At 38.7% G+C, this 27,235-nt stretch overlaps 1 protein-coding gene across 1 annotated transcript in view; it reads right to left on the reverse strand.

The window, feature by feature from the left end:
* Nucleotides 1–8,318: 8,318 nt before the first annotated feature.
* LOC122795642 overlaps nucleotides 8,319–27,235 on the reverse strand; it is a 2,207,893-nt gene continuing 2,188,976 nt past the window's right edge. Inside the window, exon 12 of the mRNA XM_044063913.1 lies at nucleotides 8,319–9,343. Coding sequence (XP_043919848.1) covers nucleotides 8,856–9,343 — 488 coding nt within the window. The 3' untranslated portion in view covers nucleotides 8,319–8,855. The remainder of the gene's footprint in view (nucleotides 9,344–27,235) is intronic.

Consider the following 27,235-nt stretch of genomic DNA (forward strand, 5'->3'; position numbering starts at 1 on the left):
GTTCCACTGGTTTCCCCTTAATTTGGATATCCATTGCTCTATCCTGTTGTGGTGCTTTCTGCATTTGATTTTCTACACCGAATATTTCTCTTTACAGCTGCTCCATAACCTCAATTTCTATTTCTTTGACTTCTCCATTACCAATCTCTTTTTCTATTTTTCCTCTTAGTCTTCTTAGTTTTTGTATTGTAAAGTTTTCCATATCTGGATTCCTTTGTCTGTATTTTTCTTCTAATATCTTTGAGACTGCCTTCTCTATATTAGTTAACTTGGCTTTCTCATTTGCATAAATATTACACCATATTAAATCTCTTTTCCTGTCCCATGTCCATATTTCTTCTTCACATGTCTCCTGATTTTCCTGCTTTTCTTTAATCTGGGGACTCACTCCATCATGCTGTGATGTAGTCTGTGTTAGACATTCTACATTAAATCCTTCACTTTGCAGGCACGCAATAACTTCAACAACTATTTCTTTAACTTCTGCTTTATGAATCTTTTTTTCCACATTACATCTTTGGGATAATAATTTTTTATTGTGAAATTTTCCATATCTGGATGCTTTCGCCTGTATTTCGCTTCGAATACCTTTGAGAATGTCTTCTCTATATTTGTTTACTTGGCTTTCTCCTTTGCATAAATATTGTGAAGGACAGCCAGTTGCAATGGAGGACCAATTGAGGGCTTTCAGGCATTAAACTGACTACAAACAGTCTTGGGGTGAAACGAACACAAACCTTGCATGAATGGACGCCAGAAGATTCTCCCAAACAAAAAAGACAGGTCATGTGGAAATTCTTATATGAAATTTGTCTACCACATGGAGAGTTCCCTTTTCTGCTTGACATAAGAGAAAATTTATCACACAATTTTCGTCAAAAAATTAAAAGGAATGTCCTCTGAGGGGTACTTATCTGCCCTGAAGCTGATGTATGAAGCACCACAGAAACTGATTTCACAGTGTAGATGACAGTCAGACAACTATTCAACAGCAATAAGGTTTTGGATTCTGGCATTCACATATCCTTTTTTATGCCGGTACACTCTTGTTTTGCCTCAGAAGTATGGTGCACGTGAAAGGTGCTTGAAAGCTTTTGTATACTGGCCAGACTTCCGATTCTTGGTAGGATACATCCCATATAGCTTTATCCCGCTTTAACAATTCTCTAATGATAAAAAAGTTTTACTACACAGAAAGTTATACTTAAAAGTGACCAAATCTGAAAGTAATATAGCTAATAATGTAACTGATTTTTTTTTTTTTTTTTTAACAGAAACTGGTTGATTTCTTCAGAAGTAGATTAATTTCCTAATGCTGGATATTTAAGGTTGGAAATCATGTTCAAAAAACCAAAACTTCACAAGGATTCCTTAAAGGTTTCTTTATGACCGACTGTTGCAGCTGTGGAGTTGAAGACTTAATACCTAGCTATTTTGCCTGAGTAAAAGCGGAAAGCTATAGTGGGAAAAGTAGGCTCATTCATTTATGATTCAGTCAATCTCATTAACAAGATAAAGAGTTCTGCTATAGAAATAACGGACTTGTTATTTATTACTGACATCTAAAATTTGTACACGGTAATTCAACAGGGTGTAGGAATTTTATGGACAAAGAATTCATTATTAATTGTGTCTTGAGTGTCCACTTCTGATACTTGTTTGATCTGTGAACATTTACATGTTAAGAAACAAAATTTATGTTACTTAGTAAAAGGTATTTCAAACACATACAAAGCTTGGCCTTTGCCGAAGCCAAGGGACCCAGGCTATGCCAATATACTGACTCAGTGGGAAAGCATGTTTTCAGTAGTCACCATGGACAGTACATAAAATGGTAATTTTAGCTTATTGAGGATGTATTTCTGTTACAGTCAGGAAGTAAATTTTTCAAGAATTTGTAACTACTCTGAAAAATACCACTACTGTTATAAAATAACGTTTACAAATCACATTAACCATGTGATCTTTTTATATATGAATGTTTGAAAAGATACTGAAGATGGTAAATTCCCTATGAGGATTAGCAGCAACAAGTTGCAAGCAACGCTTACTTGCCAGGCTATTCATAAACATCACATACAGTCCTCTAAAGGGGTTGAAGTTGGTGTTGCTTATTTACACCCTTGACAGTAGCATGATTTAGCTCTCAGGTCTGTGGACAAGTAAGTCTGTGTACAACATCCTGAAGTAGACTGCATACAGTGTTCAACTTCTGTAGTGGGAGAGAAGGCAGTGCAGCTTATGCCCACAGACCTCCACAATCATAACAGGGGACAAGTCATAAAATGTCCGGCCCCTGTTGCCATGAAAGCAGAGGCTGAGGCATTAAGATATTATGCTCATGAAGGGATTAGAAAGCAACTGCTCTCATTGGGGGAAACATTGCTATGTCACAGTGCTGGGGATGGGGCAAGTACGGTTGTGACAGTATGCTTGTCTACACTACAGTACAGGTAAGGATGTGCTTTTGCATCCCTTAGTGCTTTTCTCTTTTTATAAGGAGTGTCATTTAAGGGAATGGCGATTTGCTCAGCTATGCTAAACTGTGCAACCCTTCACCATTTCGCAAAGATAGGGCACTACACTATTCATCTCAGAACCCCTGTATCTTTCTTTCCATACTCCACAGTGCAATCTGCTATTCTCTTGTTTGAGAATTGCGAACTAGCCTATGGATCCTCATTTGCATATCAACTGTGTAACCGGACTCCTCCAGGTATGCAGCTGTGCATGCCCCTACTCTATAGCATACAGAAAAAACAGAGAATTTTATGAATTACACTGAGCACATTAACAGGGTTTTACTGGATAGCAACCCTATACAACTGTATACAATTAATAACACCCTTATAATTTAATAGAATGCACCTAATCTCATTAAAAAGAAGCATTGCCTAAGCACAGATCTAGCAGGTTGGCTGGAGATGATATTCACTTCTAAACAGAAGTAAATAACCTTTGTAGAAGGTTTCAAGTGAGTGGTTATACTCCTCACCTAGTAAAGGAGGCCCAAGAGGAAGTGCTAAATGGATGATTGGGCAAACACAAGACACTGAAAGGGAAGATAGTAAGCTGCCAGTTCCTAATTCTCTGCCCACCAATGATCAGCACCTGGAGATGATCCTTGCATGTACTCTGTATTCTCCAGTTATAGAAATATCATTGTTGACAGTTAATTCACTTTAATTGGCCACTAAGCTTGAACAAATGTGGTGGGATAGGCACCTACCATCATTAATAAAATCAACTACAACATCAAAAATATCTTACAAAAGTCAGCTCTGTGTACAGAATGATAAAACCCTGACTATGTCGATGGTGATCTGAGTCTGAATTTGAGTTTGGGACCCTGTTCGAGCTGGGAGTGTTGGAGATGGGAGTAAGCAGCTCTTGTTGGCTCATCCATCCTGGGGGACAGAAAGTGGCTCTGATTTGCCATATGGGTGATACATATCGGGAGCACTAGAGCTTTTCCCTTGTGGTTCAAGCATATCAAGCCAGTGCTGTGGTGTGCAAGCTGCATAGTAAGTAAGTGACAACCATGATGTTGAGACACGCATGCATATGATAGTAGCATGTACAGTGGAGCTCAGAAGGAACATCACTGGGGGTGACATTCTGCTGGGGAAGAGGTTAGGCCACCTTCCAGGGTGAGAAAGCTGGCCTGCTCTCCACCACCCGAATCTCACCACAGTCCGAATGAGCTGATTAGGCTTCCCAGACAGGAACAAATAAGCCATAGGACTCTCACCTTACATGGGGATTTCTGAACCACCAAACTAATGGACTGGTTGGATGCCAGTAGAGAAGCCACTAGGCTCAATCCTGTTGGGGGGGGGGGCATGAATACAAAAAAAAAAATCAAAAAATCCTAGAGAAAGACAATTCTGTAAAAAATAGTAACATAGCTGGCACCAAAAGAAACGGCACTTACTCATGCAGTGTATGCTATTGCAAACAGCCTTTTCTTTTTTTGGAATAAATAAACAAAAGTCATTGGTCCAAAATGGGGTGTACATTGCAGGCTATAATACTTGTAGCACCTTCTATGATGAACACACATTAAGAAGAATGAATACCTGCATTTATGAACACTGATATGCTACTAACAAAACAATTCAACAAATGTACTGTACTGTCGTTCCACAGATTGTAACAAATTCAAACAATTTTTATTTTACATTATTGACACTGTGTAATTAGATATAAGGGATGGGATGGTGAATATTCTCAGAATCCAGACTGCTGAGAATAAAATCAGTAGATTCACTTTGTTAGCAGACCCTCCAATGCACCATTGCAATTTGCTAAAAAATTCCAATTGGTTTTCAGTGTTTCATTGGGCCACTTTTCTTTTAACTACTCAAACTTACAAGGTTTTAAAATATGGTCACTTCCTTCCTTTAAAAGATAAATTACCATTGCAAGACAACCCTTTTGTATGCAAGTTCTATTTAGTATATACTCCATTTAAAACTGCTGTAGTTGAGAAAGCCTTTCAAAGACTGGGACCTACTACCTGGAACCCATTTGTCTACTGATTTCAAAAGATGCACTTAGCATTTCTTGACTGAATCTATCTGCAATTGCTACCATTGTAATTTGCCATTCCATATAATGAATAATGGAATATATTTAAGAAACTTTTTCTTACTTCTTAATGCGGCATCTCATATGCACATATTTCAGATGTTTATAGGAGTTTATATATTACATGTATGATTAAACTTTATTTTATGCATTTTTAGCTTGCATTTTGTGTCTGTGTATGTGTGTATATATATATATATATATATATATATATATATATATATATATATATATATATGTCCACTATATAATTTCAAAAAGCCAAACTCTCAAACATCAGAATCCCGACATTCAGATGTTCGAGATTTTGAAATCTCGTAATGCGAAAAAAAAAAAAAAAAAAAGTTAAGGCATCACTTTGCTGCGGGGGGGGGGACAAGCCCCCCTGCATGCCCTGTTACTGAAATATACCAACTCTGAGATCGCACTACAGTTCAGAGAATGGTAAAGTTATCATTCCAGACTGCTGGGTGATCTCAATAGTTTAACTTCGAGATTTCAAAATTTTGAATATCCGGATGTCGGGTTTTTGATGTTTGGTATTTTCAGATTTCGAAATTAAGAAGTGGACCCATATATACACACGTGTGTATTTACATGTATGTGTGTATTATTTTTTGCTTTTTCTCTCAATGTACTCTGAGTGGATCTTTTCATTTTACACTATCTGCATTGAATATTGCTATTATGTTCTGAATTTGCAATTTACTCATTCTGTATATAATATTTTTCATTAGAAAGACTGCACAGTATTTTCTGCTCTCTGAGCTCAGGTTGGCTGAAAAGGGTCAATAGTCCACTCACCAGGTTAACAAATAGTAAATAAATAAAGTGACTTGGATGCCAATGAAGTTTACTGGTAGTTTATTTAAGGGTATTTTCCAGTCTATGTATAGTAGTTATAGTTACTAGCTAGCATTGCTCCATTGTATTGTCACTTTTTGTTGGTTAGATTTTAACTGGCTAACTTTTAGATTTTTATTTAATCAACTCATATCAATTAGTTAGCTATTAAGAAAGTGCCATCTGTATGGTTGAAAGTGCTTATACATTAGTTGGTGATTTGTGTTTTTTTATTAAAATTTGTTTATTTGATAATACTTAAGATGCTGTGGTACATTTTCCTTTCAATGTGCAAAAATACTATCTTGATTTATCACAGATGAGATGATACACATCAAGGCTGTGGAAATTTTGAGAAGAGAAGTACATTCTCAAGATCTGCTGCAGGCTCTCAACATAGCTCATGAAATGGCTTCTGACTCACTAACAAGACTTATGTTTGCTCCCGAAAGGAGTCTTTACATACATGAGTGAATTTCTGTGCTGGATGATTAAGTTATATAGTGATGAAGTCTAGTATTTTAAGACAATGTTTTGCAAAGCAGAGTTATCCTGTATCCCCTTTTGGCATTGGAACTTGGTATGGAATAGTTTCCTGACAAATTAAGTGCACACTGGAATGCATTTAACTGTGGGCTCAGTAATTTGCAGCAACATTTTTACATGAAGAAGATATTTTGCTAATGATATCATCATGTGGTCAGTATTAAGAAAAAAATGATGGGTCCAAGAACACTGTGGATAAGTTGCTAATTTTAAAATAAATATGATGGGAAACTCAATCATGTATTGACTATAGGTCATCTAATATGATTTCTCACATGTTGTCTGCTAAGTTGGGTGAGTCTTCATTTAAATGTTTGAGGGGCAGACTCTGAAGTTCTGTGAACTTTATAAACAGTGTACATGGAGGTAAAATATGCTCTAGTACAGATAGACAGCTGCATGGATGAACAACCTGTACTTTCCTGATGGATAACACACTGGAACAAGAGAAATCTATGTACTTAAACATTTATATTCCTTAGTAACATCTAGGATATACACACCTGAGAAGGATTTGTCATTAGGAGTTTTGTCTCTCTAGATATTTTTGTGTTCCTTTAAGACATACATTTAAGATCAGTGTGACGGTGAACAGGAAATGGGAAGGAGGATTACAGACCCCAGATCTGGCCTGTGATTGCAAACTCCATTCATAAATATATTCTTATTTGGTAATTCTACACATGGGGAGCTTTGGAAAAAATGGAAGCTTCTGCAATATAGGATAGATGGGAGCAGGTGCACATAGGGCATGTGTGATATAGTAGAGTTCGATGTAGTGTACTTCAAGAAGGTTACAAATCAGTCTTAAATCTGAGTCTTATACAAGGAATCTATTGTTAGTTGTGTGGATAAATGTTGCTGTTAATGAGATAGAAAGATTTAAAATGCCATTTGTGATGGATTTCTTGAACTGCAGTAAGTGACTATAGTGGACAGCAAGTATGCTACTGAGATGGGTGTGGAGGTGACTAAGTAAAGGACTGCATCTTATAGATAATGGAATGGAAATAATCTTCAAGAGGTCAAGATTAAGTTCACATTAGGGCAGGAGGACTGGTTTAGCAAGGATAATTGCCAAGTGGTGTCATACTTTTTCAAGAATGCTAAAATGCGTGGTCTGCAAATCCTTGTGTCAGACCTTTTGAAAAAGTCAGTTTTTGGATTTACAGTAGGTGATAATCTGTTGTCTGGGTTGTAGAAATTGCTAAAGGGGAAACTATACCCAGTACTATGGCCATGACTAGAACAAAGAGCAGGAGAGTGGAACTGTGGAATGTTACAAAGGCTCAGCTGTTAATGTTCCATTCTATGCCTACTACATCTCTGTGCATGCATGCATGCATTCATATGCCTTGCGCATCTTTCATAGCTAATTTCAAATGTGAACAAGGTATTAAAACTCTTTCCACATAATGTGGATTAGTGTTGGAGGTATAGTGATTTGGTTAAGGGGAATGAGTTATAATTGTAAAGCATTTCATGCCAGCAAGGGGGTGCCAGGTTATTTGGTATAGTTTAGTATCTCTCTTAAACTTACTGAGATTGTTAGGGGTAGTTTTACTACTGGCAAATACCAGTGTGTCATTTTCCTTTGTTTTTTGGTGTTGCTGATTCTGACAAAATACTGTAAGTAGGTTGTTCCACTTTACAGTGATTGATGGCAATAGATGGCCATGAGCTGTTGCAGGTTAAAGGAGGGACTGAAAAGGTGAAAGCATTATTTTATGGAGGTAGTAAGTAGTTTATGTAAAACAAATGATATGCTGATCGTAAAGAAGGAATGTAAAATAAAACTGCAACCATTTGTTCTGGGTTACTGTAATCAACAAGGTTAAATATAAAAATGCTTATTGAAACTGTACCATACTGCCGTGTAATGTAAGTAAAGAATCAAATTACTAATGTAACCAGTCATGCCCATCTTAGGTCATCTTTTCTGTCTGTGTATTCCTAACCTTTCTTTTCCTTTCTTATTCAGGCTCAGTAAAAAGCTTTATTAAAATATAAAACAAGGTGCACCTAAGGTTTATGATGCAGCAAAACAATATGCTAAATGAAGAAATTTCTAAAACCCGAAGCAGGAAATGTGTCTGTGTCTGCACTTCAGCCTGTTGCACAAAACAGAAAATGAAAGGAACATAAAAAAATATAAAATAAGCAAGACTACATAAACAGTTCTCAATCTATTTGCTGATAATTGTAAGACAGGGCTAGCTAATTTTACTTACATGGAGTGAAAATGCCTGATAACATGGTATGCCCTAAAATATTAAAACCTCTTTGCATATATGTCATTTGACAAAATTTATTTTGTATTTATTCATACAACTATTAAAATTATTTGGAATAATCTCAAAATATTTTCGTAGTCAAAAATGTTTCAAAAATACTGAATGTGTTTTGCTTTAATAAGCATTTTAACCTTATGAGGCAATGTTTTGTTAAAAAAATATTCAAATACATTATTTTAAACACTTAGCAGTCAGCAGATAAAACTACATTGCTTACAATAACACAAAATACATTATTTAAATGTTTACTGGCCAAGAAAAAAAGCACAATCTAGAAGGAAAAGAAAAAAAGAAAGGGTTCTTTCAATTAAATGTAAATTCTGAAACATAGAAAATCAATATATAAAAAACTGGGACATATAAAAATAGGCATACAATCTGTAGGACTCCATCAGAAAAGACGAGTGCTTTTTATTTCCGCAGGAAGCATTGATGGGCGTTCTAGTTAGAGAGCCATTTAACTGAACTTTTAACCTTGGCTTTCTCTCTCTCCGTCTCCCTCCCGTTTCCTCTCCACTTCCATTGTATCAGTTCATGAGCTTTGGACAAGACAACTGCCCAGTCTGTGCTCAGCTAGATAATTTAGTCTTCCCAAGGGGGTCTTGCAGGAGCTTTCATACTTTTACTTCTTTGGAGGCCCTTCCCTCTTCTGTGATTGTCTGATTTCTCAGAGTCACGTTGAAGCAAGGGTATGCTGTGAGAAGAACTAATTGCTTCATCTGTAGGAACAGCTCGAGACACAAGGGATTGCTTTCTATAACCTGTCTTTGTGGGCATACGTTTACCACCGCCAGGCTTTTCTTTCAATATATCTTTCCCTTGTTCACCAATGCCACCCTCCTCTCTTTCCATAGTTTCTTTTTCAAATTTCACAGAATGGCGTCGGGATTCTGCTGTCTTTTCTCTTTTTTCCCTCTTCAAATTCTGGAGGCTTTCCAAAGCTTCATCAACCTCTGCTTTTAATGCTGTCACCTCTGAGGCTGCTCTATCTCGCTGCTCCCCACAATCTCGAAGTGAACGCTCTAGTGACTGAAAGAACTCCTTTGCAAACCTTGAGAGGGCCTCATCACCTTCAATAGAAACAAAGGAAGACTGAATAAAGTAAGGCAGAATTTGTGCAATGATAGGAAGAGTAAAACAAAATATATGAGTGTCAATAGTCATATTAAAACCAAAAGGCATAAACAAACTGAGGCTTTCACATTCTTCAGAATTTTGTCAGAGAAGCAATAAATCTGTCAGTCCTGTACATCACATGGTTCTCATTATCACATTGCATTCTACAGATGTTTACTCTATCAATAAACCAAAAACCTGGAATGGAGAACTGAAAGCTGAGCCTTTGTAAGTTAAGGTGGCTAGTTTCTTTTATGATCAAGAAACACAGTGGGTGGGTTGCAGTCTATGTCAAAAATAGCTGCAGCTTTTAATTCATTTTTCATCTGATACAGTGATTACAAAAGTGAACATTACAATTAAAAATACTATCAGCTGAGAACTGTGTATGTTTAAAAAAGTCTGAAGTCAGATATCCATTAAAAGTCTATGATGCAGAAGGAGCAACAGGCCAAGAATGCTTTCAGGGTGTAATCCAACATTTTTAGTGAAAGTGACAATAAAATAGAAACTTGGCGGTTTAGTTTCAGTCTGGATGTTTACCTTTTAGCCTTAAAGATAGTATTATACCACAGATTACAACAGATGTTTCAATGAGTGTCACAACTCACCCTTACAAATATCTTCCCTGTGCACACTACTTCAGAATGTACTTAACTGCATTCTATAAAGTCACTTGACTAAGACATGATATTTTCAGCCTGTATTAAAAGCATATTCAGTAAAGCACTTGGCAAAATATATTTTTCAGTCTGCATTACAGGTAATCAGTTCTACAGCATGAAAATGATGTTTACACTGAAGTATGTGCTCACCACCTCTCAGTAAAGTAACAATCTCACAGTAAATTAACAAAAGAATGAATTCAACTAAAGTCAGTAAAACCCTTTGTATTTAAGATTTTAGTCCTAAAAATATGATTTTCAACATATGCCATAGATCTCTATATACAACTTTAACAAATTATTCAAAGTTAAAAAAAAGAAATATCATTATAAAAAGATAACCGCTTGAGTGTTCATACTCTGAAGGGATTAGATTACTACAAAAGAACGTTTTGACAAGAAACCTGCCTTCAAATTTAACGAAATATGGCCTACAATGTATCTAGATTAATTTTCTACTTAATGCAGCAAAAAACTGTCGATCATATCAACAACTTAAGCAGTGCTTTATACTGGCATGGTGATACTTAAACATTGGGGAAAGGGGTGGTGCTGCAGGTTTTGGACCATGCTTTGAAGGACACTTACACTATCACAGTGAGTTGGAAATACCATGTGATGTTGATGTATATATATATATATATATATATATATATATATATACACACACACACACACACACACACACACACACACACAAAACCTCCAAGTTGATATTTTTATGTCTCCCTCTTTTTATAAGTTGCACTTATTTGAACTACCATGCTTGCTGAACTGCCTTCCACATTACCATCTAAATGTTTCCAAAATGAACCAGTATTATAAATTACCCTTGGCATTGGTCATGGATCATAACGGTCACTCTTAACTAGCCTACAACTCAGTAAATACATGAATGAATATATGAATTAGTAATAAGCAAACTCATTTTCTCTATTACTGCCCAATGCCAAATTTTCTGGCATACACTTAGTCCATATGAACAGTATTCTGTTTAGTAAAAATTACAATATATTTTCATATACATATACATTTACACACACATTGGTTCTTAAGTGTGTGTGTTTTCTTACTTTCTAAGTGGTTCCTCTCCTTCTCAGTGTTTGCTTTCTACTCAAACAATGCTTGGTCCATTGGGTGAGCACTGCCATCTCCCATCTGGGCTTCCTTATGTACAAAGTATGTATGTCCTCCCTTTTTCTGAGTGGTTTTCACTGGGTGTTCCAGGTTCCTCCAATATCCCATAGATATGCCTTTAGTGAACTGGCCATCTTTCCAATTTCCCGTAGTGTGTGTGTGTGTGTGTGTGTGTGTGTGTGTGTGTGTGTGTGTGTGTGTGTGTGTGTGTGTGTGTGTGTGTGTGTGTGTGTGTGTGTGTGTGTGTGTGTGTGTGTGTGTGTGTGTGTGTGTGTGTGTGTGTGTGTGTGTGTACTAGAATAGGCTTCAGTGCCCAGATGTCTTAGCTGGATAAAGTGGGCAGTGAAGAAAGAAAGAAAGAATGACTGACAGACTGAATGCAATGTTTTCCTACATCTAGTGCTATCTACTTTAAGATCTGTTAGCTAAATATGCATGGGCAATAAGTAATATACTGCTCTGGCAGCCTTGATGGAACAATGCAAAATCTAAAGCATACTCTGCTTTCCTGCAAGCTGTGATAACTGCACTCACAGTTAGATCAATTGCAGCAAGCTGACAGGTGCCAACTTCCTGGACCTGCCGTAAGTATATGGCACGGTATATCATTCTAAACAGGAAGAGACGGTGGAAGGCCAGATCGTGATTTCTCTTCTTGTTTTAAGAAGTTGTTCTATAGCTATCTGAAACACAGAGGGAAGACAGTTTGATAGAACAGGGCTATCTCTCATTTCCTTCCAGCCAGCCTAGAAGTTTCTCAGGGATCCATAAAAGGCCTACTTCAACTCACAATACTTCTGAATGACAAGCCTAACCACTGCAGAGATTCATTGCTGATTCCATACACAGATGACTCCTCCACTGCATTAGATGGCCTTACTTTTCACTTTGTTAATTTAATGGTGCAGCCTTGCATTTCCTCATTGCAACTGAGGCTTAATGCAATGGGGTTGCATTTGAATGCCTCTAAAACAAAGTTAATTCCAGTCTCCTCCAAGAACTTCCATTTTTTTGCATTTGATTCTTCCACCGTCCTTAACATTAACGGCTTATTTATCTGTGTATACATTTATTGATCCACATGTATCTTTTTCAGACTAGGTGCAAGAGTACTGTCTGGTTAAATTACTTGCTTAGAATCACAAGGTAGTCAAATGAAGGCTTAGGAAATCAAATCCTTGACTATAAGAAGCAGTTTAACAACTCATAGCCTTAATCTTCTGCACTAACCACCAGACTACCCTGAGACTGTCAACTTTGCTGCTTTACCTAAACTCCATTGACCTCTTTCCCACTGAGCAAGTCAGTTCAACTAACCTTCTTGGCTATATCAATGATAATTAACTAAAATTCAGCATGTAAACAACATGGTGATCTGAAGAAATGCAAAACATGACCAATATACAGAGTACAAGCACTTATCTCAACTAACGTCAGTTTCAGCTAATTTGTTCTTTCTTCAGTATCCACTGTATTGTGAACATCTCACAGATGTTCTCTGATCCCTCCACCATTAACTGGAACAGACTTCTACTGCAATTCAATGCTTTGCTGCAGACAGTCATGGCTGGAATTATTACTTTATGTCTGAAAACTCTGGACTTGGCAGACTCTGATCAACTGATGCTCATACAAGTAAAATTTGCTCATGGACATTTAATATTTTGATTGTACCTCTCCAATGTTATTGTTTCAAGAACTAGTGAAATATTTTAATTTAATTTAATTTATTAACCAGATAAGTGAACCAGCCTTCTCAGGCAACAAGTGTAAGGGTAAATATAACATATACTTAGACAATTTATTATATCCAATTAACTAGCATGATTTTTGAAGCTGGGAGGAAATTAGACTACCTGCAGACAACCCACAGAAGCACAGGGAGGAAAAGCAAAAAAAACACACAGACAGTGCCCAGACATAAGGACTGAACCTAAGACCCCGGACCTGTGAGGTAGAGCTCTTACCACTAAACTACTGAGTGCCCATTAGTTGGTAAGCTGGCTAGTATTCCACAAACAAAACATGCATTTGTTAATGCTCATTATTCTGTTGCTGTTGGTGTTGGTAATTTTTGAAATCATCTCCTCTATCAAACTGGGTATGTCAGTGAAAAAAAGCTTTAAGTCTGAATTTAAAATAAATCTTCAGTTGCAGTGAAGATGCCAAAGTGATATCACTTAAACCTTGACCCATACATTTTCTTCTTGCCAAATGACCCAACACTGCATTCCTTCTATTCCTCCTTACCTGATCCCTATTACCAAATGACCCATATACTTTATTGCCTTGCCTTACACTTCCCCATCTTTCCTACAGCTGACCTGTGTTATTAGACTGAATTAATCATTTATTATCCATCATAATCTGCTCATCATCATATTGTTATATCACAATATTGCAAATTGTCTATACATTGCTGCCATTTTAGCAATCTACCTAAATGCATGCAGATATCCCTCTACAGCTGCAACATGTATTTTGTTTTTCTCTGTACACAATTTTTCTTTAGTGTCATATTATGACTGTATTGCACCCTTATTATACAGGTTAAGTTCACATAATATGCATTTATTGTGTACTACAGTACATCTGGGTATGCTATCTTAAAAACTGATTAGCTCACTGTAAAGTAAAACTCTCACCCAGTTTACTCACAGCCATGTACAGTTTTAATGATGAATAATCTAATTTAAGTTATTTCATATGTTACATGATGCTCTATATTTTACATTCATTACAAATACTTCTGATGCTTAATTTCTAAATTATGCTGCTTTTATAATGGAGCTTTCCTCCTTGAGACTCCAATGAAAAGGCACTTCACATCTGAACATTACCAGTCAATAAATATAAGAAATAAATACAAAAGTAAACAAATACATCACAAGATGTCTATAGCAAACCAGACTTTTTTTCATTTGCAGAAATTACTAAGAAAAATATTTTGTTCTTAGTAATTTCTGCAAATGAAAAAAAGTCTGGTTTGCTATAGACATCTATTTTGTATGCCGCGGTGGTACGGCGGTAGCGTTGTAACCTCACAGCAAGAGGTTCTCCCGTTCGATTCTTGGCATGGCTTGGAAGTGCCTTCTGTGTGGTGTCTTCATGTCCTCCCCATGGTTGGGTAGCATTTGAAAGACATGTGTGCGTAAATGGGCGTGCCTTTGTTGAAGGTTGGGCGTCGAGCTGGCACCTCGGCATTTCATAAAAATCTACTGCCAATCATTAGTGGACCGGAGTTCCACTGTGGCGACCCCTTACCGGGAAAAAGCTGAAAGACAAACAACAGCAACAACTAAGAATAATATTTTGTCTGATCTAACAGCAATACTGCCACTTCATTTTTGGAGCTTTTGTTATATAATCAGTTCAAATTATTTTAATAGCTGGAAGACTCCACGTCTTCACCATAACACAAAGAAAGAAAATACAGCTATGACAATCTGCTGGACTGACAGAACATATGAGACACTGCATCATTTCTTAATACTGTTTATCAACGGTGCCTTTTTATTTGTGCAACACATTAGTGGAGGTAGGGATTATACAAGTTTTGTACATAGGCTAACTTACTATACTAAATACATGCTCAACGATAACAGCTGTAATCTGAAATACATACTATCTAACTTGCACTGTATATGTAATGGTGATTTTGTCTTGCATGTATTTACCACGATTGTCCATACTGCTTTTTTTTTCAATGTATTATAACTAGTTAATGGCTGGAAAATGTCCTTAATGATCCAACCCACCTACCAGTTCAAAATATCACTCTTCTTCTTTCGGCTTTTCCCGGTTAGGGATCGCCACAGCGGATCACCTGTCCGCTCATGATTGGCAGTGGAGTTTTAAGGTGTCAAGTTGCCAGCCCGATGCCCAACCTTCCACAGAAGGCACACAAGTGCACACACTCACACCTAAGGTCAATTTAGAGTGTCCAATCCACCTACAGCATGTCTTTGGGATGTGGGAGGAAACCGGAGCACCCGAAGATGCAGACTCCGCACAGAAGGCACCCCAGCCGAGGATCCAACTGGAGAACCTCTTGCTGTGAGGAGGCAGTGCTAATCACTGCACCACCATGGCCGCCCCCAGTTCAAAATATCATTAATAAATAAAAAATACAAATGCTAACATAAATCATGTGCCAATCAGTGTCCTACTCTTTGTAGTCTACAATTTTCTGGCACAAACAGTTGTCCCATAATAACGTAAGTTCTGAAAGTATGTGGAGTGCTGTCAGTCTGACTGATACGCTATACATTTTTGGCAATCTATGATCTTTCATTGATGACTAAGCCATTGAGTCAGTGATGGGGTCCAATAACACCAATGGTTCCTCAGTCTACATACTAGATTCAGAATTACAGCAATTAATGCTAATTAAAAATCACTTCATTGGCTCTTAATGGCTATTTAAATAAATTCTAGGCAATCAGTCTGCAGACTATTCCATGCCTAGCCAATAACCTGATAGTGACCAATGGTGAGTATCAATTTCTGTACCCTGACTTTGTAAGGTAAACACCTTAACAAGTTTGCCAACTTTCAAACAAGATTCAAACTCTGATCACTAAATTCAAAGTCCAGAGTGTTAACCATTACACTATGGAACCAGATAAAAAGAACACCACATTTTTGTCTCTCAAATGAATGTACAGACCTCTTGCATTGGCTAGGACTCAAACCCCGATCAACTGCTTGGAAGGCAAACAAACAAATAATTAAGTCAGCGGTGATGGATATGGCAAAGCAGTGTGACAGCTGGTCACTACAGTTTATTCATTTATTCATAGGTTCATAGGTAAGTACTAGGCTCTTGCACGCCATTTTAGGGTCTAGCTAGTTTCCCTTTTTTTAACCTATCCCATTCATTTATTTATTCATTCTCCTTTACCCACTTAATCATTTATATAGTTATTGACTAGGCATGCAATAATCTGCAGACTGACTGCATTTCCCAAAACTAGCTTAGTAAAGTTTTAATTCTATGCCCTTCTGTTAAACCACTGTGTCAACTCTCTACCAAGAACCAAGTCTCTGACCTACACTGCTACTACAGTTTTCAGTGGTTATAGTGACGAAAGACAAAATATATAGAGCTCAGGATGATGTGGTGGTCCAGCTATAAGTGATGGTGCTTCAAGGCTCTTGGTACTCTTGTTTGCTCCTGGTGTATCTTCTGTGTGGATTGTACCTGGCCTCCCTTTGTATGCATGTTTGTTTCTAAAGGTCTTCAGTTTTCTCCAACATACTAAAGCCATACTGACAGGTGAACTAGCAATTCTTTAAATTTCCCACAGTTGTGTGGGTGTGAGTGCGTGCACACACACACACACACACACACACACACACACACACACACACACAGACAGACACACCAACATCCCTTGCATTGTTGGACTGGCATCCCATCCAGCACAGTTTGCCTGTCTAATGACTTAGTTGGCAGAACAGGGTCTGGCTTTCCTGTGAATCTAAACATGATAAAGAAGGTAGTGGAGAATGAATGAGTAAATTAATGAATGAATATAGTGACCAGTTGTTGCACGGCTTTACCATATGCATCACTGCTGCTTCTTTCAGCTTTTCCCAGTTAGGAGTCGTCACAGCGGATCACCTGTCCAATCATGATTGGCATGGGAGTTTTACAGTGTTGAATTGCCAGCCCGGTACCCAACCTTCCACAGGAGGCACACACATGCATGCACTCACGCCTAGGGCCAATTTAGAGTGTCCAATCCACCTACAGCATGTCTTTGGGATGTGGGAGGAAAACGGAGCACCCGGAGGGAAACTCACGTGACCAAAGGGAGGACATGCACACTCCGCACAGAAGGCACCTCAGCCAAGGATTGAACCGAAGAACCTCTTGCTGTGAGGCGGCAATGCTAACTGCTGCACCAATGCATCCGCCCACCATATCCATCACTACTGACAATAATTTACTTAATTGTTTATTTGAATTTGTTAACCAGGGATGTCCGCTAATTACAAATGACCAATTTCAGTCTCGGCTTGGGGAAAAGAGCAGCAATAGCATTAATTGATAAAATACAGGTACAGTGTCACTGCAATACAATGCGCATAACAAGGTTAGAGAAATCAACAATACGATAAGTATAGTTAAGCAGCCAGTATGAAAAATTCTTTACATAATATAGCTAATTGAAGGTAAATTAGCAAATGTATTATACAGAAGTTATATACATTAAGTACAGGAGAGTCAAACCTTAAGGTAAGTGTGATATAAAGTTAGAGGAATACAGAAAGTAATAAAGTTGTTAGACAATAAGGAAATATGGTGTGCATAGGGAATGTGGTCAGGAGCATAACACTGACATTTAGCAAGTTTCAGAAGATGAGTTTTTAACTGTGTTCAGAACACTGGGTATGATGATATTTCATCTGAGACCAGAGGGAATAAATTCCCCAAGTGTGGGACTGAGAATGGAGAAGCACTAATCTGTGCAGTGAAGCTTGGGTTTTGGGGCTAGTAGTAAGGGACTTGAATGGTCATGATTCCTAAGCTTGTATGATGGGGGCTGTGACAAAGGAGGTACTGCCAGCACAGGCACCTGGAATTATGTAAATAATTATATAATTATAAAAAAATAATGCTCTCTCTAAGACCAAGAACACTGCATCAATGGGCCCAGACAACATCCCGGGATGCCTTCTAAATAGCATGAAACGTGACCTATCAGGGCCTCTGGAATTACTATTTAACTGTAGACCCCAAACAGGCTTCATGTCTCATGAATGGAGTAAGGCAAAAGTCATCCCTCTGCACAAAGGTAGGCCATCTACAGACCCTGGAAACTACAGACCCATAAGTTTCACTAGTCTTATATGTAAAACTATGGAAAGAATCATTATGGAGATGATTAATAAGACATAGTAAACTTCCAGACTGTGGAACCAACCCAGTTTGGTTTCGTCAAGGGCAGATCATGCTTACTCAGTCTGGTGGACTTCTTTGAGAAGGTCACCAAAGCAATGGATGAGGACACAATCATTCGGACTGCCTACTATGACCTGGCCAAGGCATTTGACACAATATCCCACCCAGGCATCACTGACAAACCTTACAAACCCGTGTGTCACCTGGTGGATAGGCAACTGGTTCACAAACAGGACCCAGGAAGTTAGAATTGGAGAGTTCTCCTCTACAAACGGGTCAGTCACAAGTGCAGTCCTTCAGGGATCAGTCCTTGCACTGCTCCTTTTTGGCATTTATGACTCAGATGTCAAGGCCAATGTCAGTGGTATCTGGCTGACTAAATTTGCAGATGATTGCAAATTTGGAGCTGTTATTGAATCTCACACTGACACAAATGTTCTCAAGGAGGGGCTGACACAGACAAACAACTGGTGTCAGAGCCATGGACTAAATCTAAATACCAAGAAATGCATAACAGTATCTTTTGGGAAGTCATCCATCCCTGGCAACTATCATATTGACAACACTCCCCTTAGTGCTGACCCAGTAGTCAGGGACTTAGGGACACACATAGACAGTAATCTAAACTTTGATCATCACATGTCTACAGTGGTGAGGAAATCATTCTATGTTGCGCAACTTATAAATAAAGGTATGGCATCTAAGTCCAAGGAAGTCATTGTTCCACTGTATTTGGCATTCATCAGACCTATCATTGAGTACAATGCCTCCTTTGGTATGTACCTAACTAGGCATATCCAACAATTGGAACATCCACAGAGGTTCCTCCCTAAAAGAATACAGGGCATAAATAAAATTTCCTATGCAGACTGCCTCAAGGCCCTATCCTGTATTCTGTCTCCTACATGCTTTTGAGGGAAGATCTATTACTGGCATACAGGGCATTGTCAGACAGCACCCTGATGGAGCTCCTACATATCTACAAAACAAACAGCACCAGAATTACCTGTTCTAAAGACTTAAACCTTGCCTGTGATTAAATCGGACCTGCTGGAGAGAGAGGTACATATCCCAGAGACTACCTCATCTATGGAACAGGCTCCCCATCCATGTGAAGCAGAGTTCCTCCCTAACCCAATTCAAGTACAACTTGGAAAACTGGATGGGAACCAGGAAGTTCATCCCTGGTTTGGCAACTATGTCTCTAATGGACACAATTAACCTGTAAATGGTTCATCTCCCAGGCCCATGCTTACACTTATCAAGTGTATCAGAACTTGTCAGAGATTTGGGATGCATGGCTAGGCTTAAAAAAGCCCTTGTAGTCATTAGCCTACTAAACACATATGAACCTATTATATGTCATTTGTGAATATTAATAAGAATTATATAGAAGTGTAACAAAAGGAGATACTGCCAACACAGCTATCTGGAATGTTGTAAATTATATGTCATTTGTGAATATCAACATGACTCAGATTATATGTTTGTGTTACAAATTTATTAGAGCTGTATGTCATATAAGATGGTTTATACAGATGTGTGCAGAAGAGGAATTTTACAACGTGCTGTCTGAAATGTATCCACAGTGTACGCTACTGGAATAGAACAGAAATGTATATGCACTGTTGTAACTGTTCAAATGTATATTTCAACAGTGGAAACTGAAATACAGGAGGTTAACTTCAAAAATAACTGAAATTAAATTCATTTATGGCTAGGCCATAAAAAGATGTTATCTATCAATTTCAGTGCAGCAGGAGACACAATGTCTGTACTAGAAAAGTTTTGTGTGTTGTCTTTAAATGTGGAGGAATGTAAATTGTTTTATGACTTCCACCGTCTGCCAAAAGATCTGAGGTCTATGTATTGTCACAGGTAGGTGCTAAATATTGCCAGAATCCAGCAGTGGGGGAGGGGGTTTCACTTGGGATAGAGCCAGATGACAAGAAATTATGTCTTTCTGCAAGCTAGCCCACCAGTAATATTTGAGATATTAATTTAAAAGCTCTCTGGGAGAGAAACGGCATTCTGTATTCTGTTTTTGACTTGACAACAACTAGAGGAGATCCATTCACTACACCTGCCTTGCTCTTAAGTAAGTTAACTAGGGTATAGTAATTCTCTTAGATATAGTCAGGAATATAGCAAAACTTAGCTATTTTTCTTTATTTATTTCAGAATGTCCTGCAATGTTGTTTTACATATTTCCTGTGATTTTGAACTCTTGATGTCACTGTAAATATATATTTAGTATTTTCTTGTTCTTTTATTTATCATTTATTATTAAATATATTTAAATATTTCACTGTAGCTGATCTGTGTAGAGATATTTAAGTTTAGAGAGTATTCACAAATTTATTTGCTGACACTGTGTGGGCCACTCCTAATACCCTTGCTCTTGGTCAAGCTACCATTTATATTGATAGTAGCATTACACAGTAAAATTGGACACCCTTTGTTAGGAGCCTTAAAGTAGCTGATAAGGGGTGACTGGTGGCAGTGATAACTACCTTATAGTTTGGATAGAAGGGAGCATAGTTCATAGGTTCATAGGATGATATTAGGCTATTGGCCCGGAGGCTCTTATAAGCCTAGCCAAGAATTTCCCCCATGTTCCCTCAAAGTCAGCACCTGTTTCCCCTGACCAGCAGAGACACAGGTGGGATCCCAGGGGTATATTTTCTGTTTCCCATCCAGTCCTCCAGGTTCCTCTTAAAGAGGGCTAGAGAGGTACTCTGCTTGACATGGACAGGGAGTCTATTCCACAGATGGGGGATTCTTTGGGACACAAATCTATCCACCAACAAGTTATATTAATGTCACAGACCACATTAAGGCCTTGCATGTGGGTTGCGTGAGTGCAGTTTGTCTTATGGATATGCAGCAACTTCATTAAGGCTGGGTCTGAAATGGCCTTGTCTGCAAGACACAGGTCACCTCTGAGCAGTCTGTATGAAACTGAGTAGAGGGACAGGGCTTTTAGCCTATCTGTATAGGATAGGTGTTTGAGACCCTGGATTTTCCAGGTCAGGAACCTCTGTGGTCTCTCCAGCTGCTGCAAGTGCTTGGCAAGGTACATGCCGAAGGGGGCATTGTACTTGATAATGGGTCTGATAAGGGAGAAGTACAGGGATGTTATGACCTCCTTGTTCCTGGATGAAATACCCTTATTTATGAGGTGGGCCATGTAGAAAGCTTTCTGTATAATGGAGGCAACGTGGTGGTCAAAAGTCAGGTTGCTATCAACCTGGGTCCCCAAGTCCCTCACGACTGATTGCATGCTTAGTATATTGTTATTAATGTGATAATTAGTGGGGATGACATTTTCCCCAAAAGTGATAATGATGCATTTCTTGGCATTCAGTTTGAGGCCATGCTTCTGGCACCAGTCATTAGTTTGGATAAGGCCCTCTTGGAGGATGCTGACATCACTAGGGGGATTTAAGACAGCACCCAGCTTGCAGTCATCTGCAAACTTGGTCAGCCACAGACCACTGGTTTTGGCTTGCACCTCAGACATATGTAAGTTTCAATAACTGGAAGCTTAATTGGGAGACATTTTGCTTTTTCTAGGGTTTTGCAGTGGTGTTCATGTTTAAGGAAGACAGTAACGAACCTGTAGAATTTATTGTTGATTGATTTTGTGTCTGTGCATTTGTCTTTAAACCAGATGCTATTAAGGGTTGTCTGTACTCCAGTTGAGACAGTAGGATGCCGATGGCTGATCTGGATACATTGGATATAAATGGGGACAGTTTGCTGGCCAAGAATAGTAACAAATTAACTGTTTTCCTGGTTTTGTTGACATTGAAAGTGAAGCTGAGAGATTAGTCTACACATAGACTAAAGTATTTGAAAGTGCTACTGTTTTCTAAGGCAGTGCTGTTACTATCAAATATCTGTAGCCAAGAATGAGTTTTGTGGAGAACTTTTTTTTTGTTTCGTTTTGGATGCGTTAAGTAGCTGTTTTCTGTTTTTATTCCATTGAATAAGAGAGAAAATCAGCTTGAAGTTCTTTTTGAAGTGCTGTGGGTGACTGATTTGAACAAAAAAAAAAAACCATGCCATTGGCATAAAATAGTAGAGGAAGATGAGAGAGCTCAAAGGAAGTGTACTGACAAGATGGAAAACAGAAGAGGGGCAAGGATAGAGCCTTGTGGAACACCTTTATATTGTCTGTCTTGTATTACATTCCATACTCCATCTTCTGATGCATGAATGCAGAACGCTACTAGGGTCCTGCAGTGTCTTCCTATGCTTAAGCCATTAGTTATTCAAGACATAAATAAAGAAGATAATGTACAGCTATAAAATCAAGTAGAGTTTTGTGAGGTATTCATCAAAAGTGTATGCCCTGAATAATAATAAGCCTTTTGTTCAGTGTCATATTTATAACACTTTGCTAATGCCTGCAATGCACCAGCTGGAAACCACCCAGTCATGCCTTCCACTGGCTCACACTGTCTCTCAGAGCAACCTGAGTGCTTTGAGAGGGATGTAATTCAAATGCATGGTGTACTCCACTACAATGAAAAACTACAAACAGTAATGACTACATATTCTTAAGCGTTTTTTAAATTCATCACAATAAATGTTCTGTAAACTTTAACAACATACTAGTAGTTAAACCACAATAATTAATATGTAGAAAAGTACAGACTGTAACACAACATTAAATATATGTACAACAGACTTAGCAAGAAGACTAGAGAAAAAGAGTATGCCCAGCAATAGTCTATGTACTCAAAGATACAAAAAAGTTACATATTTAGCACAATGACAGATGCAGATGATTTCAGTCTATCTACTTCAATCTCTAGGGCTCATACCATATGATCATGAGTGCTCAGCGCCCAAAATTTTCCCAGGATCTAACTCCTCCACTCTTTCTATAATGTATAGTGATCCTCTGCTGTGCTCAGATGTATAAATATGCTGCTTGAGAGCAAAGTACTATCCATACAAACATCTGCCTAACTTTACCTTCAGTGGATGCCACCTTACAGTAAAGGTTGTGGGAAGGTGGTTGCATGTGCTGAAGAGGGTGGATTCAGATCATCTAGATCAATCTTTATGGTAAGTACATAACTTTGGTTTCTAGGATGACCCAGTCCATCCTCATCAACATCTAGAATAGAATCCCTAGCTCAACTTCCTGAGTGATCTCATGAGAGGATCCCCTGCAATGGGATTCCTCCGAAGGACAGCCTTTACCTATAGATTACATTCAGCCTACAAACTCTTATCAAAGTATGCAAGAAAGCCCAAATCACAGCTGCTCAAATTTTATCAACTGAAGTAGTACTAAAGAATATTTAGCAAGTAGTCATAGTCCTTGTGGAATGAGCTTTTGGAGATACCAGAAGCAGTTTGCAATACCATTTGTGGCATCTTACCAAAATAACGTTTGAGATCTTATGCCTTAATTTACAGTCTGCATAAATAGCTTATTGTTTTTCCTAACAGACTTTACTCTATGCAGATAAAAATGACAATTGTCTACATTACATCAAAGCAATGCTGAAGATATTATCCTTTGCCTAAGTAACCAGGAAAGACTACTGGAAGATTTATAGACTGGTTCAAATTTATTTACACTGTTACCTTTGGCATGAATATAGAATTAGTCTGCAAGACTGCCTTATCCTTAGGATATGTGAAGTACAGGGAATCAGTGCAAAAGGATTTCTGATATTCATCTAGTTGACATGACTGCCAAGAGAAAACTTGTTTTCCAGGAGGGGATACTTCAGCACCATTCTGAATGCTGTCATGGAGGGGGATAAAGGTCTATTTTTTCAACATAAAATTCAAGTTCTGTGAAGAAATAGGATTCTTAAGAAAAGGCCTAATAATTAAGTCGCCTCTAAGGAAGGATGTATATTGATAGGTTCATAGGCTGTTACGAGGCCAATGATCACTAGGGCCCTTACAAGCCTAGCCATGTACCCCAAACCACTGGGGTCCCAAGTATCATACAGGGGGAATGTTAGTAGGCATGTAGCTAAGAATGTGTATTGAGAGTGTTAGGATAATACTTTTCTTAGAGACGGCCACTCATCCATAAGAGACAAGGCCAGACTGAGGTTAAATTTCCAATTTCCAATCCAATTGTCACGGTTTTGTTTGAAAAGGTTTAGGGATTAACTCTGTTTTATATGGATGAGGAGTCTATTCCATAGTGCAGGGATCCTTTGGGACACATATCTGTCTCTCCAGCACATTCTGTTTATGTTACAAACAAAGTTCAGATTCCTGGACTAGTGTTTCTGGTGCTGTTTGTTTTATGCATGTGCAACATATCCATTAGGGCTGGGTCTAAGGAAGCCCTGTAAGCCAGACAAAGATCCCCTCTTAGCAGTCTGTAGGAGACTGAAGACAGAGACAAAGCCTTTAGGCAATCAGTGTAAAACAGGATATTCATGCCCTGAATTCTCCTGCAGAGATGCTTTTGTGGGCATTCCGACTGTTGCAAGTGTCTGGTTAGATACATGCCAAAGGGGGCATTGTATTCAATGACAGGTCTAATAAGGGCTTAGTAGAGTGGTACTATAATTTCTTTGGACCTGGACACCATACCCTTACTGTAAGTTGGGTGACACAAAATGATTTTGTCATCTTACTTGTATGTTGATCAAAGGCCAGGCTGCTGTCTACATATGTTCCCAGATCATTTACTACTGGTTCAACTCTTATGGGCATTTTATGGATGGAGTAATTATTGTAAAGGAATTGTAATGTATTTTTTGGCACTGAGTTTTAGGCCATGGCTTTGGCACCAGTCATTTGACTGTGTTAAACCCACTTGTAAGATGTCTGTGTATTGGGGAAAATCTATAATAGCTTCCAGTTTATAGTCATATGCAACCTGGTGAGCTAGAGGCCTTTAATGTTAGCATTAATTTCCGAGAAGTAGATGACAAACAGAAGTGGGCCCAGCACTGAGTCCTGAGGTACTCCACTGCTGACCCTTGGTGGAGGTGGTCTCACTTATCCTGACTTCTTGGATCCTGTCTGTGAGACAGTCGGCAATCCAACAAGTTATGTAAAGGTTTACGTCTAGCTCAGAGAGCTTGTCAACAATGCCTGAGTGGGGTATTGTATCAAATGCCTTAGCTGAGTCAATATACACAGCACAGTATGCACTGTTTTTCCCTTGTCCATTGCCTTGGTAACCATCTCAAAGAAGTCACCAGTTAAGTAGGAATAGCCTACCCTTAACAAAGCCAAATTGGAATGGGTCCAGTGTTTGTAGGTTGCCAATGCCCTTGTTTATCATTTCTATGATAAATCGTTCTATGACTGCATAATAAACTTGTTAGCTTGATGGGTCTGCAGTTCCCTGGGTCAGTTGATGGTCCACCACTGTGGAGGGGAATGACTGTTGTGGTCTTCCATTAAATTGGAATGTAGCTTCTTTCAAGGCTGTAGCAGAAGAGTGGCTCAAGTGGTCCTGGTAGGTCATGTACTGAATTGTTCAGAACTTGTCGGGACCCATGGAGGCTGTGTTCTTGGCTTTAGTGAGCGCTGCCAAAACCTGGTCTCTGCTGAGACCTGGGGGAAGTACACTGGAGAGGATTTCACCTGGGGGGGTGAAGTTTAGGCTAATTTGCTATGTCACACTGATCAGTGTAGGTGGTACCATTCACCACCAGTTCAGCACACTGGTGTGTGTTACCTCTAACGTGCTGGGTGTAGCTGTAGAAGGCCTTCTGAATGTCCTTAGGCTGCAAGGCTATCCTGACCTCATAGGTGGCCTTGTTGGACTTAATCAGACCACTTAGTGTCTTGCTTAGTTGTATAACAGAGCACTTGTCTTTAAGGGAGTTTCTTTTCCTGACTTTGGCCAAGAGTATTCTTCTTTTATTATGTACCCTGTTTAGGTAAGGATTCCACCAGTGGGGTTTGTTGCTATGGCTTGTTTTGGGTTTATTTCTGGTAGGTATGGCAGCCTCTATGCAACCATTCACATGCTTGTATAGTGACTCTGTGAATAAGTCTGCATTGGTAGGTTTGGTCTCAGGGCTGGGGGAGCCTTGAATTTTGACAAACTGTCACTTAATAGGATGTATTTTACCTATAAATAGTTCTTAACTGCTACTTGTTTAGCTGGATTTTCTGGGTTAATTTTTACTTTAAATGAGACAGCTTTGTGAGCTGATCTCACTAGTGAGGAAGTAACACATGGAGGGGGTGCAATGCTCTCCCGTGTTGGTGAGTACCACATCCAGTATGTCTGATACTCTGTAACAGCATGTGTTAATAAAGTCTAGGAAGCACTGTGCCTGTGAGTCTAAGGTAGAGCATATTTTCTAGTCTATAGAGGGGTAGTTAAAAGTTGCCCATGACTAGGGTGTTTGGCTGGAAGGTAAGCACCTCTCGGATGTTTAGGTAAGAGTCATGAGACACTAGGGGCATAGTTGGTGACCTGTAGCTAGCCATGATATGGTGAAGGGACCTTGCCTATGATGAATTGCACGTTGATGATCTCCATGGTATCATCCTGTTTAACCAACCTGGAAGTATGTTTGTTGGTAACATGGATTGAAACACCTCCATCTTTGGCCCCAGTCTGTGCAGTTGCTGGTCTAAATGTGTGGAAAGGAGTGTAGCCTTGCACTTCAGGAGTACTTTCTATGGATTTAAACCAAATGCACAGACGTGTATATTTTGCAGCGTGAAAAGGGCTTGAAGAGTGAGGAGTTTTTTGTTTAGTCTCTGAGCATTGAGCGGTAACATCTTAAAAGGACAGTCCCAGGTTTTTTTTTGTTTTTTTTTTGATTCTGACCTTTGCATACATTTGCAGTCTGGCATTCTGAGCATGTGCCAGCCTTGGCTGTGGGGGTTGGGAAGTTTCTTAGGAGTTAGCTAGATTCCATCTCAAATTGCAGTTGTACTCACATCAGCTCTCACAGAGTCATCCATTAGATGTCCTTCTATTTACTTGCTGCAGTATTCTTTACTTGAGGGATATCCCCACCAAAAGGCACCCGATGTTGACCAGTATACAAAAGTCTTTTACCACTATGGGGTACGTGGTACATCTGATGTAGGCTGCAGTCAGATGTAGGCCATAAAATGGAAATATGAATGTACAATCCTCAGAATTCTTCTGCCGCCAGTCAGAATGC

The sequence above is a fragment of the Protopterus annectens genome, chromosome 2.part2 (genome assembly GCF_019279795.1).
Source record: "Protopterus annectens isolate FY-2018-M chromosome 2.part2, PAN1.0, whole genome shotgun sequence".
Taxonomy (NCBI): domain Eukaryota; kingdom Metazoa; phylum Chordata; order Ceratodontiformes; family Protopteridae; genus Protopterus; species Protopterus annectens.